Source organism: Monopterus albus, unplaced genomic scaffold (assembly GCF_001952655.1).
Source record: "Monopterus albus unplaced genomic scaffold, M_albus_1.0 scaffold79.1, whole genome shotgun sequence".
NCBI lineage: Eukaryota > Metazoa > Chordata > Actinopteri > Synbranchiformes > Synbranchidae > Monopterus > Monopterus albus.
The window spans coordinates 2119115-2133912 of record NW_018127959.1 but is presented as its reverse complement, the minus strand read 5'-3'; the positions used below and the strand labels follow the sequence as shown (position 1 = coordinate 2133912).

The 14798-nt window shown below is 40.8% G+C and overlaps 1 protein-coding gene across 1 annotated transcript in view; it reads right to left on the bottom strand.

Annotated features, from left to right (window-relative positions):
* slc37a1 (solute carrier family 37 member 1) overlaps positions 1–14798 on the bottom strand; it is a 42832-nt gene that overhangs the window by 4368 nt on the left and 23666 nt on the right. The window contains exons 8-20 of the mRNA XM_020606611.1: positions 14060–14085; positions 12788–12954; positions 12430–12482; positions 10564–10638; positions 8039–8161; positions 6245–6335; positions 4703–4765; positions 4404–4489; positions 3451–3499; positions 1824–1897; positions 1636–1714; positions 1181–1278; positions 537–601 (exon numbers count right to left, since the gene is read on the bottom strand). Coding sequence (XP_020462267.1) covers positions 537–601; positions 1181–1278; positions 1636–1714; positions 1824–1897; positions 3451–3499; positions 4404–4489; positions 4703–4765; positions 6245–6335; positions 8039–8161; positions 10564–10638; positions 12430–12482; positions 12788–12954; positions 14060–14085 — 1049 coding nt within the window. The remainder of the gene's footprint in view (positions 1–536; positions 602–1180; positions 1279–1635; positions 1715–1823; positions 1898–3450; positions 3500–4403; positions 4490–4702; positions 4766–6244; positions 6336–8038; positions 8162–10563; positions 10639–12429; positions 12483–12787; positions 12955–14059; positions 14086–14798) is intronic.

Genomic DNA, 14798 nt, shown 5'->3' with positions numbered 1-14798 from the left:
CATACATTCTGTTATATTCTTATATATTTTTATTGTATTGCTGCATTTGCTGCTTAAAGTGCCTTAGATTCTGTGTTACTTATTCATCTACTTTATATTTCACTTGTATTTTTGTGGCATTCATGTGGACGGCAAAGTAAGAATTTCATTGTACAGGGAAACACGTTTCCTAACTGTGTATGTGACAAATAAACACTTTGACCTTTGAACAAAACTCACATGAGATTAAGCGTACGTTCTGTTAGCTCATTTAGTTAATATAGTTGGGTCTCACTCTATTCTAATTTGATTGTGATCCTGCTGTATGCATCTAGTAATGGTCAAAAAATACACACTGCTACTAATTTTCTATGTATAAAGTATGTGTTTATAGTTAGTTTCTCGTGAACTGTATAAAAAAAACCAACAAAACAGCTGTGACAATAAAAACAAAGTGATTTGCAACGTGCATCTTTGAGAAAGTGTGTAAAACAAGCAACAGCCACTAAAACCAGGATATTGAGTGAAAAAGCAAACAGGACAAATGCAGGACTTACTCTGCAGCCGAGATGGGACGGGATTTAGTTGAGGTCAGCTCCTTCGTCACAAGTCTGAGTAAAAGCTGCACATACATACACAACACCATTTATTACAGTAACTAGCTTTATTGTACAACAGCTTTTATTTTCTCAACTATTTGAAATGTCATTTTATTATATGGTGCTAGCATAAAAAACCAAATTAAACCAAGACCAGCTGCTTTTAAAGCTACATTAATAGATTTTTGGTGACACGAGAAAAGCTGAGCAAACTGAAAACACACAATAACTGTTATGTTTTCATCTTACTACGTTGTGGTGGTGATGTTACGACTGTGGTTGTATTGTGTTTGCAGTCTGTGTTTTGTTTCTCATCTTCCCTGGGTGTGAGTGTGTGTGAGGTGTGCTAGATTTGGATCTGTGTGTGCATGTAAATGAGTATGTGCAAAGGTGACAGACTCCAACAGCGATCTGGTAAAAGAGGCTACAACGCCCTGTAGCTCTGAGAGGAAGAGTTGGGGATAATTCTCAGTGGCTCCGTCACCATGAGACACACAGTGATTTAAAACACCACTTACCATACTGTAAAAGCCTTGTTTGGGGCAGCTTTGAAAATGATAACTCTTCTTGTACCTACTCTTTATGGATTTCAAAGCACTCACCAGCAGAGCGAGGAAGTCAGCCGTCATCAGCATGTAGAAAACCCGATCCCAGCCGCCTGCAGACAGCAAGCCAGCCATTAGAGGGCCCAGTGCTGCACCTAACAGCATAAACAAGAACAGGGTCAATCGCCTGAGCATGTGGATTATCTTTTAACTTTTATGATCTATGGTCCTCTGGGGCAAGATGAATCTCAGATGAATCTTACATTTCATGAAAAATGTTAAACTGAACTGAGAAACAAGAGAAATGCCAGCCAATCTGACAGTAATTCAGCCTGATCCTAAAGTTTGTTTTCATGGGATTTGTTGACTATAAGGATCCTTTTGGTTAACACCAGCCTTATTAAGTGGCTTCCTTTTGATTCTTTTGGCGTTGGTTGAATTATATGATGTCACATGGTGTTTCTACACTTTGGTAACTTTATTGTGTCTAATAACTGCTCAATGGTACTGACCTACAGATCCCGTGCCATCGATGATGGCAGTGACAGTGGACAATGCTTTGGCGTTGCCTTTCAGGCTCTTGTGGGTCCCCTAGGGTCAAACGTATAAAGAGACAGGAAGTAAAAGATGAGAGAGGGGGCACGTTTTATAGTTACAAATATAGTTAAAGTGGAATTAGACTAGGGTTAAACATGCTCACCAAATCAGCAGACACAGCAGTTGTGATGAGGGAATATGGTCCATTGACTAGTCCTCCACATACTAGCAGCATACCTGGGAAACATACACTGGGTGAGTTACAGTCATGGCCATAAATACGGGCACCCTGCGTTTCTGTCAGATAACCCACCCCTTCCCCCAGTAAATTGTTGCAATCACAAATTCTTTGGTATTCTCATGTTTATTTCTTTTGTCTGCACTGGAACAACACAAAAACAGAAAAAAAGTCAAATCTGATCCATTAAACACAGAACTGGACAGGACAAATTTACTGACACCCTCAACTTAATATCTGGCAGCCCATCCTTTGGACAAAATAACTGAAATCAGTCTCTTCCTGTAACCATCAGTGAGTTTCTTCCACTTCTCTACTGGAGTTTTGGACCCCTCTTCTTCTACCACCTGCTCCAGGCCTCAGATGTGAAGGCTTCCTTCTCCCGGCTGATGTTCTGACATCTCTCCACAGCTGTTCTATGGGATTTAGACCTGGACTCATTGCTGGCCACTTCACAACTCTCCGGCTCATTGTCTGAAACCATTTCTGGTGCTTGTTGAAGTCTGCTTTGGGTCATTGTCCTGCTGTAAGACCCATGACCTCTGATGGAGACCCAGCTTTCTGACTCTGGGCCCTATGTTGTGCCCCAGAATTCACTGGTAGTCTTCAGATGTCATAAAGCCATATACACAGTCAAGACATCTAGAGGCTGAAGCAGCAGAGCAACCCCAAAACATCAGTGAACCTCCATCATGTTTGACTGGAGGGACGTGTTCTTTTCTTTGAAGACCTCATTTCATTTTCTGAAACAGCAGAATGATGTGCTCAACCAAAAGGCTCTATTTTCGTCTCATCTGTCCACAGGACATTCTCCCAGAAGGACTGTAGCTTCCTCAGGTCAGTTTTGACAAACTCCAGTCTGGTAGTTTTATGTCTATGTCAGCAATGGGGCCCCTGGGTCTGCTACCATAGCGTCCCTTGTCATTCAGGTGGCGACGGACAGTGTGAGCTGATATTTTTGGCCATGACTGTATATTTTGGTTTTCAATAATGGAGCTTCCACAGCCACACAAATTCATTATACTCTTGCATTTCTCAAAGATGAAAATATATGCATGTAGGTTTTATATTTGGAGCAAATGATAATCATAGACCAGACCTAATGTTGCTGCTCTGCATCTGTAGATGTACCTTACAGTACATTTTGCCGCATCACACCCTATCAAGTTAACATTTCCAAATGCCCTTCAGCATATTATCAGGATGATGAGCTGCAGATGGTGACCATCAAAAGCTCACAGAGAATGACTAAGTCAGGAGTTGAGCCACAGCATCTGCACTCAACAAGCCACTGATGATCATAAAAGATGAAATAATCAACCAGTCAACCCAAACACCCAAACACATTCAGTATAAAATGGCGTAACATAGAAAAGCAGGCTAATCTGCACATTTGAGAAGCTATAATCAGAAAATGTTTGGTAGTTTTTATCATGATTGATTCATCATTTCTCAAAACTGAAACGCTGAAGAGTGTTTTTTTTAATTAAGTCATCAGTTAATCCTTCGACGCTAGCTCTGACTACGCTGAGGAGTGAGATTAGGCTCTTACCGATGGTTGGGCCCAGACCGAGCTCACTGATCATGGAGAAGCCATAGAGCTGCAAGACAAAAACATGTTCAATTACAATTCATTATTTTAACTAACGCCCTGATATTACATTCACCTCAAATGAAATGAGATGATCTGAATCTAATTTGTCAACACTGTGCCCTAAAATGTACAGCACCATGAACACATCAAACACTCTTATCCATCCACAAAATACCATCAGGGGTTATTTGAGTGGCCCCAGACCTGACAAACCAGGTCCCAGGACACTGGGACGCCTGCTGTAACATCCACAAAGGAACAAAATGCTGTAGGTTCTTCTGTCTGCAAATATACTGACTATTTTCAACATAAAAGGCACTCACAACAAATATGAACTGGGTTTAGAGTTTTTTTCTGTTACTGCAACTCTGTATGAAAGAATCTCCACTTTGAGTGTCTAAAATGTGCGCACTGCATCATAAACACCGTGACATCTCTATGTTCCTTTGCCACCAAACACACAAATTTAACTTCAGTACAGTGTTTGCTTTAAGAGCCAGATGCAAGTGGAAGCCTGGAGACTTTAAAGCACTGCAAAGTAACGTGACTGTTAGCTCCAAACACTTTCTGCCTTCTGCTCAATGCATCTCCCAGATTCATTACAGGTAAAGTGAGATATTTCAAGCCATTCTTTGTTTTAATTTTGATTACTACAGCTTACAGCTCATGAAAATCAAAAATCCAGTACCGGAGAATATTAGAATATTTCCTAAGATCAACCAAAAAGGATTTACAATACAGAAATATCCATATTCTGAAAAGTACACATAAACAGTAAATGTCCTTTCAAAAGTTTAACTTCTGAACTTAAACTGGGCTTGAAGCTTTGACTCTGTGGGATATGCACTGGTTTCAGGTAACTCCAGGACACAGCGAGACATTTTCAGGATGACTGTGTAGTGGTCACTTACTGTAGGAGCAGCCAGCAGCAACATGACTGCGCAGGTGGTGGCTCTCTTCCCCAGTTTATCAGAGATCACTCCCGCCAAGATCCCCCCTGTGCATGTGCACACACACGCACACACACACACACAAAAGAGAAAGGCAGGGAGCCATAAAAATATCAGCGTCATCATTCAGTAATTAAGTATCCACAGTATGCAAATTTAGAAAGAAGGAACATGCACGCACACACATACCTACACATCCATCTCTCTCTCTCTCTCTCTCTTTCTCACTCACTCAAAATGAGAGGAAAATGTGCACCTACCCACAATTCCTCCAACATCAAACAGGGTGGAGAGATCTCCAGCCTTCTTGGCATCAAGGTGAGCTAAAACATGCACACACACACATGCAAGCATAAATACACACAGGTTTTCTTTACTGAAAACTCCATTTGCCAGATACTATGGAACCGGCAGCAGAGCTCACTCTCCAAGAGCACAAAGTGATGAAGATGTACAGACGTCAGTGGACGCACTGTTTGTCCCCTTCAAGTCTGTGTCAACATTTTGGTCCTTCTTTCAGGAACATGAAGCAGAGCGATTTTATCCACATTCATAATGTAGGAATTCCCTCTTATCTCCACCAAAATGTAGGAGAGCTCCTCCAATCCTCCAGTGTTCTAACTGGCTAGGACCTGCCAGGAGGTGGTGTTCAGGCAGAGCCAAGCCCGCAGAGCCCGCAGGAGGAGACATATTTTATTTAATGACATCAAGTTCATTACAGGATACGGTTTCAGCCATAAAAAATTAAGATTGATCACTCTTACAGCTCCACTGATAATACACACAGTCTGAATGAGATAAAAACCAGCTGCATTTATGCAAATCGCTGGTTTCCCTGGATTTGTTGGAGTCATTGATGGCACACACATTAAAACATTCTCCCCAGGACCCGATAAGGACATTTGAGGACATGATCCTTGATCGAGTGGTCAAGTGAGGGCAGACAAAAATTTTATTTGTATAATCGTGTTTCATTTCAAGGAGAGTGATTTCTCCTTGCTGAAAGTGAGGCTAGGACAGCAGAAAAACTAAGTCCTACTCTGAGGTAGGATTCTTTTAAAATTTTATTCCCAAACTTTCAACAGGATTCCTGTGAGTGATCCTGAGACGCTAGATAAATATGGGGCCAAGTCCTTAAGGATGCTTGGCTGACTGTTCAAACACACAACCTTCCATTTTATATGAGGACACCTGAAAGTGTTCAGAGATGCAGTAAATGTGTACAACACGATGCATGTGTCATTTGGAATGGTTGCATTTGATCTAACTACAGACATATGGTATTCTGTGTTTAAATATTTCTTTATTTTCATCATCACATAGTCTCAGTGAAGCATTAAGGCTGCAGTGTTTGGTTGTGGTGCTAACCACTGCGGCAGCACGGTGGTGGAGTGGTTAGCACCGTTGCCTCACAGTGAGAAGATTACGGGTTCGGGCCCCACCTGGGACCTTTCTGGGTGGAGTTTACATATTCTCCCCGTGCTTGCATGGGTTCTCTCCGGGTACTCCGACTTCCTCCCAAAGACATGCAGCTTAGGTTGATTGGTGTCTCTATAAATTGCCCATAGGTGTGTGTGTGCATGTTTGGCTCCCGTGACCCCATTCAGGGACTAAGCGGTAGAAAATGAATGCTTGTTTGGTTGGAACAGAACACAACAGGCCCATAGTTTTATGCATTAAAGATTCAATGAAATAATCATTTTCTGACATTATTTGATTTTACTGGTTATAATTCTGTGGAAAAACAGACAAAAGTAAAGAACAATAATGGAAATAATGTTGTAATTCTGAAAGGTCCTCACCTGCTTTAGTGATATAGAGTGGCAGCCAGAAGAGGAAGGTGTAGCTGACCAGCTTGGCAAACAGCAGACACAGAGAGAACTCAATCACTCCCTGGCAAGACAGACACCATATACGTCAATACACAGTTCCCTGCATGGTAGATTTACTGTGACCGAATGATGCCCGCGCTGATGCAGGAAGACTGCATTCTGAAACTGCTGCTCTCCCAGGTTCTTGAATCGGCTTTGCCTCACCGTCTTAAAGGTGCCATCATCCCTTTTGCCTGTGCACCTTTTCCCTTCTCCCAACCCTCCATGACAATGCTTCCATACAGCACCAACAGCCCGCCCTTTCAGCAATGACCTTCTGTGGATTCTTGTGGAAGGTGTCAGTGATCACCTTCTGGACAACTGTCACAGCAGCAGTCTTCTGCCATGATTGTGGTTGTGTGTACTGAACTAGATGGAGAGATGCATGGTATTTATACTGTATGATAAGTAATTTAGTCAATTAAAACTGTGATGGATGTTTGCAACAGACTGGGTAATGATGAGTGTACACGTTTCCTTCTTTTTCTCTGTAAAACAAGTGTGGCTACACTGAGGGTTTGTTTACTGATCTGGTCATCTGACTGTTCATGTTTCTTGACCATTCTGATTTTTTTCCCTAGCTAGGTTGACATGTTCCTAGATCTCAACAATTAACTCAGTTGGTACAACATTATACCCAAAGAATCAATGGCCCAAATTATATACAGTCAGGTTCATGGATTTTTGGGTAGTGACACAGTTTTCATGCCTCTGTACACCACCACAATGGATTAGAAATGAATCAGTCAAGATGTTATTTTAGTGTACACCCTTAGCTTTAATTCAAGGGGTTTAACAAAAATATCACATTAACAGTTTAACAGTTAGTCATTATTATAGTTACATCTCCATTATCAGAGGCTCAAAAGTAACTGGACACCTGACTGAGATGCAGTTTCATGAGCTGATTCCAAGTGTTGAATTTGTATTTGCAGCTGTCCATTGGAACAAAGTGGTGGCAATGCAAGTGAAGGAGGCCATAATAAGAAAAAAACTATAAAAACCATAAAAACCTATAAGCAGAAACATTAAGAGCAGCCAAATCAACAATTTGGTAAACACTGGTGATCTCAGCAACACCAAATGGCACGGAAAACCACGCAAGACAAAGTGGATGATGACAAAATTCTTTCCTTGGTGAAGAACAAACCATTCACCACATCTACGCAAGTCAGGAATACGTTTGAGGAAGTCGGCTTATCATTGTCAAAGTCTACAGTTAAGACCAAAAAGGCCAGATTAAACTTGATCAAACATATTAAACATCTAATAAAAAGGCCTGCACAGTTCTGGGACAACATCCTTTGAGCACATGACGCAAAGATCATCAGAATGACAGGAAGAGGAGTGTGTGGAGAAGGCAGGGCTCATGATCCAAGGCATGCACCATCATCTGTGAAACATGCTGAAGGCAGTGTTATGGCATGGGCATGTATGGCGCCCAGTGGAACTGGATCACTGGTGTTTATTTATGATGTGACTGCTGATATAAGAAGCAGGATTATTTCTGAAGCATACAGATCTATATGCTGGCACGGCACACACAGATCAACAGCCAAAACCCTGTCTCACCCCTACCTCAGTGTAATCTAATGGCATTAAACCTTATCTGTGCTACTCAGAGACATCGAGCTGTGACCTGCTAAAGAACTCCATGCTCATAACCAGAAAGTAAAGTGCTTTGAATGGTGGATCTCTGTGTGTCCCTTTGTAAGTGTAACTGACTGGTATCTGCAGTGCTCCCATGAAGCTGATGGCAGACGGCTCTGATTCACTCTTCACCACCACGACCTGTTGCACAGGCACGTACCCACTGTCCCTGGGCAACAGCAGCTCTGTGTCATAACTCTGAAAGAGAGAGGAGAAGAAAAATGAAGGCAATGACTACGGGTTGTGGTATTAATGGCACCACACACCCAGTCCACCTCATTCACAATACTTCAGGCTGTTTTTTCCCCAATGTGTCTGTGATTTAAATGAGTTTTTGATAATATTTTGATAATGAGTGATGCAGCAACTTTGAGATGCATATAATGCTGTGCAAACTGTGACAATAAATACAAAGAAACAGATAACAAACCCAAACTGATTTCAAGACAAAGATTTCTTCATTCCCTAAATAACCAATTATACCATTCCCCCTTTCATTCAGGAAAACAAGGTTTACCACATAGACTAATACATTAAATAACTCAAAAGTAAAACCGTCATTATGAAGTTTGAAAAGAACAATTCCATGTGGTAATCCAACCTCAATTATCATTCACAGAAGTTTCAGGGAACCCTGAGGCTGAATCCAAATTTCCTGGCTTCTTAGGGCTGGCCACATAAAAAAAGCATAATTTATCACGTCTGCAAGGGGATATAAACGCTCTTTCTACCAAGCTGCCATCACTGACTTGATGATGATGAGCATGTTTGTTATGTCCACAAGGCCCAGTCCACTGGTCCAGATGGCGGACATTTGGATTCAGCCAAAACAATGATTCCTCAGGGTTCACCCAGCATCTCACCACATCTGACAGATCTGTCTCTAGCTGAAGCCACCATGAAAGACCTAGAAGCTCTGAAGGAACCGACCTTGTTTTGAACACTTTCCTTATCGTTGTATAACACCTAAATGGATTATAATGACATGTTAAATTAAAACGTACTACAGCACCACCTGGCTGAACTATTATTTTGGTTGGGTTTTTTTGTGTGGCATTGTTTATCGTCAGTGCAATATGGCAGCACCTTGAACGTGTGGCATTTACTTAAAGGTCCCACGGCGCTTTTCCTTGTTTTCTAGTAGAAGAATGAAGAAGAAACTCTGTTTATACACGTCTCGCAAACTCTCACTCACAAGACTTTTTTTTCCTAACAAAGTAAAGTGTTGCGTGATAATTTAACAATTTCCTTGAATGGTCATAATCTCTAGGCAGTTGTGCAATCATGAGAAATTGCCTGACATCTACCAGTTCCATTTTAAAAGCAGAATTTTTTTTTGCACGCAGTTTTGTGGATATATTTTCCCTCCTTCTGCTGCACTGTGACCAGAGGATGTGGAGAAAAATACAGGGCCTGAGCTTACTGCATGTCTGGGAATGTTCCTGTACATGGACTGGCTGTTTTAGAGAGAATTGTTAATTGTTGTAATGCTGGAGAAGTTACTATGTCTGCATTAGGCCAGTTAAAACATACGGTTTCTCAATTACCTGCTTTGTTTGGTGTTACACATCTCTTTTCATCAGTACATACACTGTTGTTTACCTATCTACGGAGGAGACATTCACAATAATTAATGCTGCAGCGGTTCATCGTACTGTCCACTTTCATATTCTGGCTGAAACATGTCAGGTAGGATTTGAGATACTGTCACTGTCGAAAACGTAGCTTATTTGTCCGTGTTTTTTGTTTATGCATTGTCCTGGCTTCCTGACCGGTCTTGTATCAAAAAGTGTTCCTCAGTTGTTCTCCTGTTCAGTTCTTCCGATTAGCATAATGTTAGGAATCAGGTTAGGGGCAACACATTTCGATGGGGAAACAGATTTCTACACATCACCTGCAGCAGGAGATGTGCACGTTCATGAACTATCTAACTCTTGTTTTTAGGAAGAGGCTATCAGGTTTTATTGTTCTGAAACAATAATAGACTATTTGGAGTTATAAGGGGTGCAAAGCTAATCTAGAGGTACCTAAGATTAAACATTAAATGGCTGGAAATGAGCAAAATGAGCAGCCATGGGCTCTTTAAAAATACTGCTAGAAAACCTACATCAACTTGCTTCTGCTATGTGGGACTAAACAAAACAACAAGAGATCCAACTTTTTTTAAATAAAAAAACAGTTTGTGGATTTTATGTCCTGTCTGAACACTGTATTATCTGCTGAAGTTCAAACTGATTGTTATTTCGCATGATGGGTTTCTGTCCTTCTTTCAGTTGGAAAAGGTGATGCTGCATACTTTGATCCACCAATCAGGTTTAGAAACATCTGAATCAGAATATAACACTCTGTGGAAATTTTTGGTCACTGTAATTCACATCTGATCAAACCCAAACAATCCTGATAAAGAGACCTAACCAATGTTCCAAGTGTAAAACCCTTAATAAATAAATTTTAAAATGCTTGCTTTTAACTCTGATTGTTGATTAAGTAGCAATGAACATTTTATACTACAGAGTAAAAAATATGTGAAGCAATGTTTTCAGGGGCTTTAAAGATGTGTATGACTGACAAGTGTAGACGGCAGCATTGCATGTACACACCTGGGTTTTTTTGTCCTTGTATTGCAAATACACCTCAGTGCGTTCATTAACTCCATTCCAACTCTTGGTAGGAACCTGGTTGAAAAGACCATCACGTTAAAATTCACACCTCCCATAAAATATTCAGTTTTTCTGGCATTAAAGGATGCGGTTGGTGCTATTCTATATTTTTTTTGTCAACAAATTTCATGAAAAGACCCAAACAAACAGTGTGCTATTCTGTCTCTCAATACCCTCTGTGGCTCTCAGCTACAAGTCCACCGGTTCCTACTGAAGATGTAAATATTAAAACATGGCTTGCAAATATACATTTCTTTTTTGTTTTTATCAATTATAAGCCGATGAAATTCAGCAATAAATATCTGAATCATCTCTATCTGCCAAGTATGTTGAACACACAAGGTATTTGACTCTGGCACAGTGGCTGTCAATACGTTTTTGTAAGTCAACAAGAAAATAAATGTGTGTGTTCGCTCTTAACAGGCTGTGTGTGTGTGCGTGGCTACAGTTGACAGCTGCTTTTTTGAAGGTAATGCAAGTGGAGACTGTAGCTACTGCGGAGAAGATCACTAGGACTCCACTGCCCTCTCTGCAGAGCATTTACCACTGCAGGGTGCATAGGAAAGCTGCCTCCATCCTCAAAGATCCCACCCACCCCCAGCATGGACTGTTCACCTCCCTACCCTCTGGCTGGAGGTTCAGAAGTGTGAAATGCAGGACCACTAGACTGAAAAACTCTTTCTTTCCCTCTGCCATCAGACTCCTAAACAGCTGAGGAGTTTATTACCAGGAAATACGTGATGTACTGTTTACATTCTCAGTTTGCACATTGACTGTTGACTGCAGCACATGCTGCTCCCATGCAGCATACATTCTCTTATTATATTCTTATATATTTTTATTATATTGCTGCATTTGCTGCTTAAAGTACCTTAGATTCTGTGTTACTTATTCATCTACTTTATATTTCACTTGTATTTTTGTGGCATTCATGTGGACGGCAAAGTAAGAATTTCATTGTAGAGGGAAACATGTTTCCTAACTGTGCATATGACAAATAAACACTTTGAACTACAGTGATTGTTGTCATGCACCACACCAAGTGCTTTCCATTCACAGTACGTCACTAATGCTGCATTTACACTGTAAACTGGACGTTAATAGGTGGTTTCTCTTTCTGCAAACTAGTGAGCTAATTATAGTGAACAAATACTAGGGTGCATTTATATAATTTATTAACCGCATTCTAAGAGTGTTAAATTAAATTCCCACTATAAATAACTAGTCAAACCCTAAAGATCAGTCAAAGTAAAAGCTGGCAGTAACAGTCAGACAAATCAATGTACAGTCATCCACTGGGCTTTTGCATCCGCTGTGTCACTATCATGACAGGATAGTAAAAAAATGAGTTTGACTGCAAATGAAACCTTTCCTAAATGGGACATCTTTTTAAAATAAATGTCCTAGGTGACATCTGCTGTTACTACAGATTAACGGCTAGTAAAATGGCATCCATAAGAATCTGCTTCTGGTGTATACTTGTAAAGAACTTAGAAATGTTCTGATATTTCCTTATTTGTCCAATTCATTAACCGGATTTACTGTATTTAAAAAAAACTGTGTGGTGAAACAACAGAATGTGCAGTGTGAGTTAACACAACAAAGTCACACAATGTCCACCTAGTTTTAAACACAGCTTAAGGTGAAACACACATAGGAAGTGTTATGACACTTAAAACAAACAAACAAACAAAAAAAAACAAACAACTCCCTGGATTTTTACTCTTTAAGCCTGTTTTTGTCATCTGATGCATCCAGTGAAGTGTAATCTACCCTAACAAAGACAAAAAAAAACACTGTACTCACAGTCTTGCCTGCGGAAGAATTGTGAGCACACATAGTTTTTAGGTCATTTGGATCTGAATAGGGAAAAAGATGACATAAGGTTAATACGATACTGCTCCAATAACAGCTGTGAAGCCATACAATAAGAGGCTGCTGGTCTTAGCATGCTGTTTTAGCTGACTACTCTTACTTCTTTATGTAATTAATGAATAGTCAAAGAACCTTGGTCCAAATCACTGGTGAGAAAATTAGCACTTTAAACAGAATCACACTTCACTCAGATGAAAAAGGTTAAGCTCATTAATGTGTGCACTTTATTTAAGCAAATCAGCTAACTATCATACTGCAGCTCTCTAGCCAATGAGGAGGCTGCACTCACGCTCAATGAGAAACAGGAAGCAGACAACGCCCATGGCTGCAATGATGAGCCCTGGTACGATGAAGGACAGACCCCAGTTGGATGAGACCCAGTACCCAGCAATCAGAGAGCCCAGGATGTTGCCCACTGAGGTGTGGGAGTTCCACAGTCCCATGATGAGTCCACGCCTGACAAATAGACAGGACAGCAGCAGGGTATAAGTGACTCAGAGGTGGCAAGTCCTCTCTCAGTCTCCTCCTTGCTGGGGTTAAGTCCATATATCTTGCTGTGTGCTAAACTGAATCATTTCATTCCTCTTTCAACCTGCCTGCTTTTGTGTTCAAATCCAGCTGTTTTGTAAGTTTACATGCATGAACCCTGCACTAACTGATTTACTGCAGATTCTTTATTTGCATAGTATAAACACTTGCTTTAGTCACTGTCTCCTATATTACGGTGGGTAAGCAGTTCACAGACAAAATTTCTGAATGCCCAACACTGCAACCATTAACAAGAAAAAAAAAATTAAGGTAAATGGATTTCACATATACAGGACTTTTCAACCATGCTAACCAACTCACTCAACCATGGTTCAGTGTCTCGCCAAACAACACTGACATGTGGACTACAAAGAAAGGGAATCGAACCGCTAGCAACTAAGATTGGACACACTGTGCTATAGCGTAAATCAAGTGAAACTGGGACAGGATGTGATGTCTCTCAGCTATAACGCTGTCAAAATTATTACTTGCCCTGCTGTGTATTCAGGGTAGCAGCGCAGGCTCACATGAGAACGCATGAGGCAGACAGCTGTGGTAGAGCTGCTTTTTTTTTTTTTATAATCGAATATTAATTTTCACAGTTGAATATCACATTTTTGCAAATATTTGATTATATAATTAAATACTGAATATTTGTCGACAGCCCTACTCAGCTACACCAACATCCTCCATGACCCTCTGCTGCCTATAGTCCTTCTGTCATTATTACAGCTTCTGTTGTCAAAGTACGATCTGTAAATGAGTCCCGCCTGCCATTCCACTGAAGGTTAAAAAAGTTTTTATTTAGATAATGAAGCTCAGAAACAGCGGTAAATTCAATAGTCAGTACATGCAACTAGTGTGCCTCTGCACTCCATGAGACGTTCCCTTGTGCAAACTGTCACCTTACAATTGTTCAACTCGGAATTAAGCATCTGTATTGAAAGTAAAAATATTTTCCAGTGATTTTTTAAATGCATACTTACATTTTTTATTCTCTGTTACAGTCAGTCTAAGATTAATGAGAACTTACCTTCCCTTTCCAAACCAGTTGCCATGTGGCAAAAGGTCGCAAAGTTCAAGGGGGCCGAATACTTTCGCAAGGCACTGTATATATATACACACATGTATGTGTGTATTTGGGCATGCACTGTATGTTCGTCTGGCATATGGCTGAATCCTTCGACTCAGAGACCTGCCCCAGGAGCTGCTGATACAGTTCTATAAAGGAATTTATCCAGTCTGTTCTCTGCACCTCCATCACTGTCTGGTTTGGCTCAGCAACCAAACAGGACAAGTACAGACATCAGTGGACAGTCAGGACTGTAGAAAAGGTCATTGGTGTGAGCCTGTCCTCCATGGAGGACCTGTACACCGCATGGGTCAAAAGGAGGGCGGAGAGGATCACTGCTGACCCCTCACACCCTGGACACAATCTGTTTGAACTCCTCCCCTCTGGACGGCGTTACAGGTCACTGTGCACTAAGACAACCAGGCACAGGGACAGTTTCTTCCCCCAGGCTGTCGCTCTGATGAACACTTAACCAACGACAGTATGGTATTTCAGTAACCCTCAGTGCAATACCTGTGTATATATACATTGTACAGATTATACAGAGTCATAGAGGTGTCTAGTTTTAAGTACTCTGTTTTTATCACTATTTATCTCATTTCAATGAACATTCCTTTGTTGTCTGCATTGTTTACTGTCTGTTTATACTGCTTTTTTCTGCATTGTTTGCACTGTTTGTTGATGTTAATACTGCTATTTT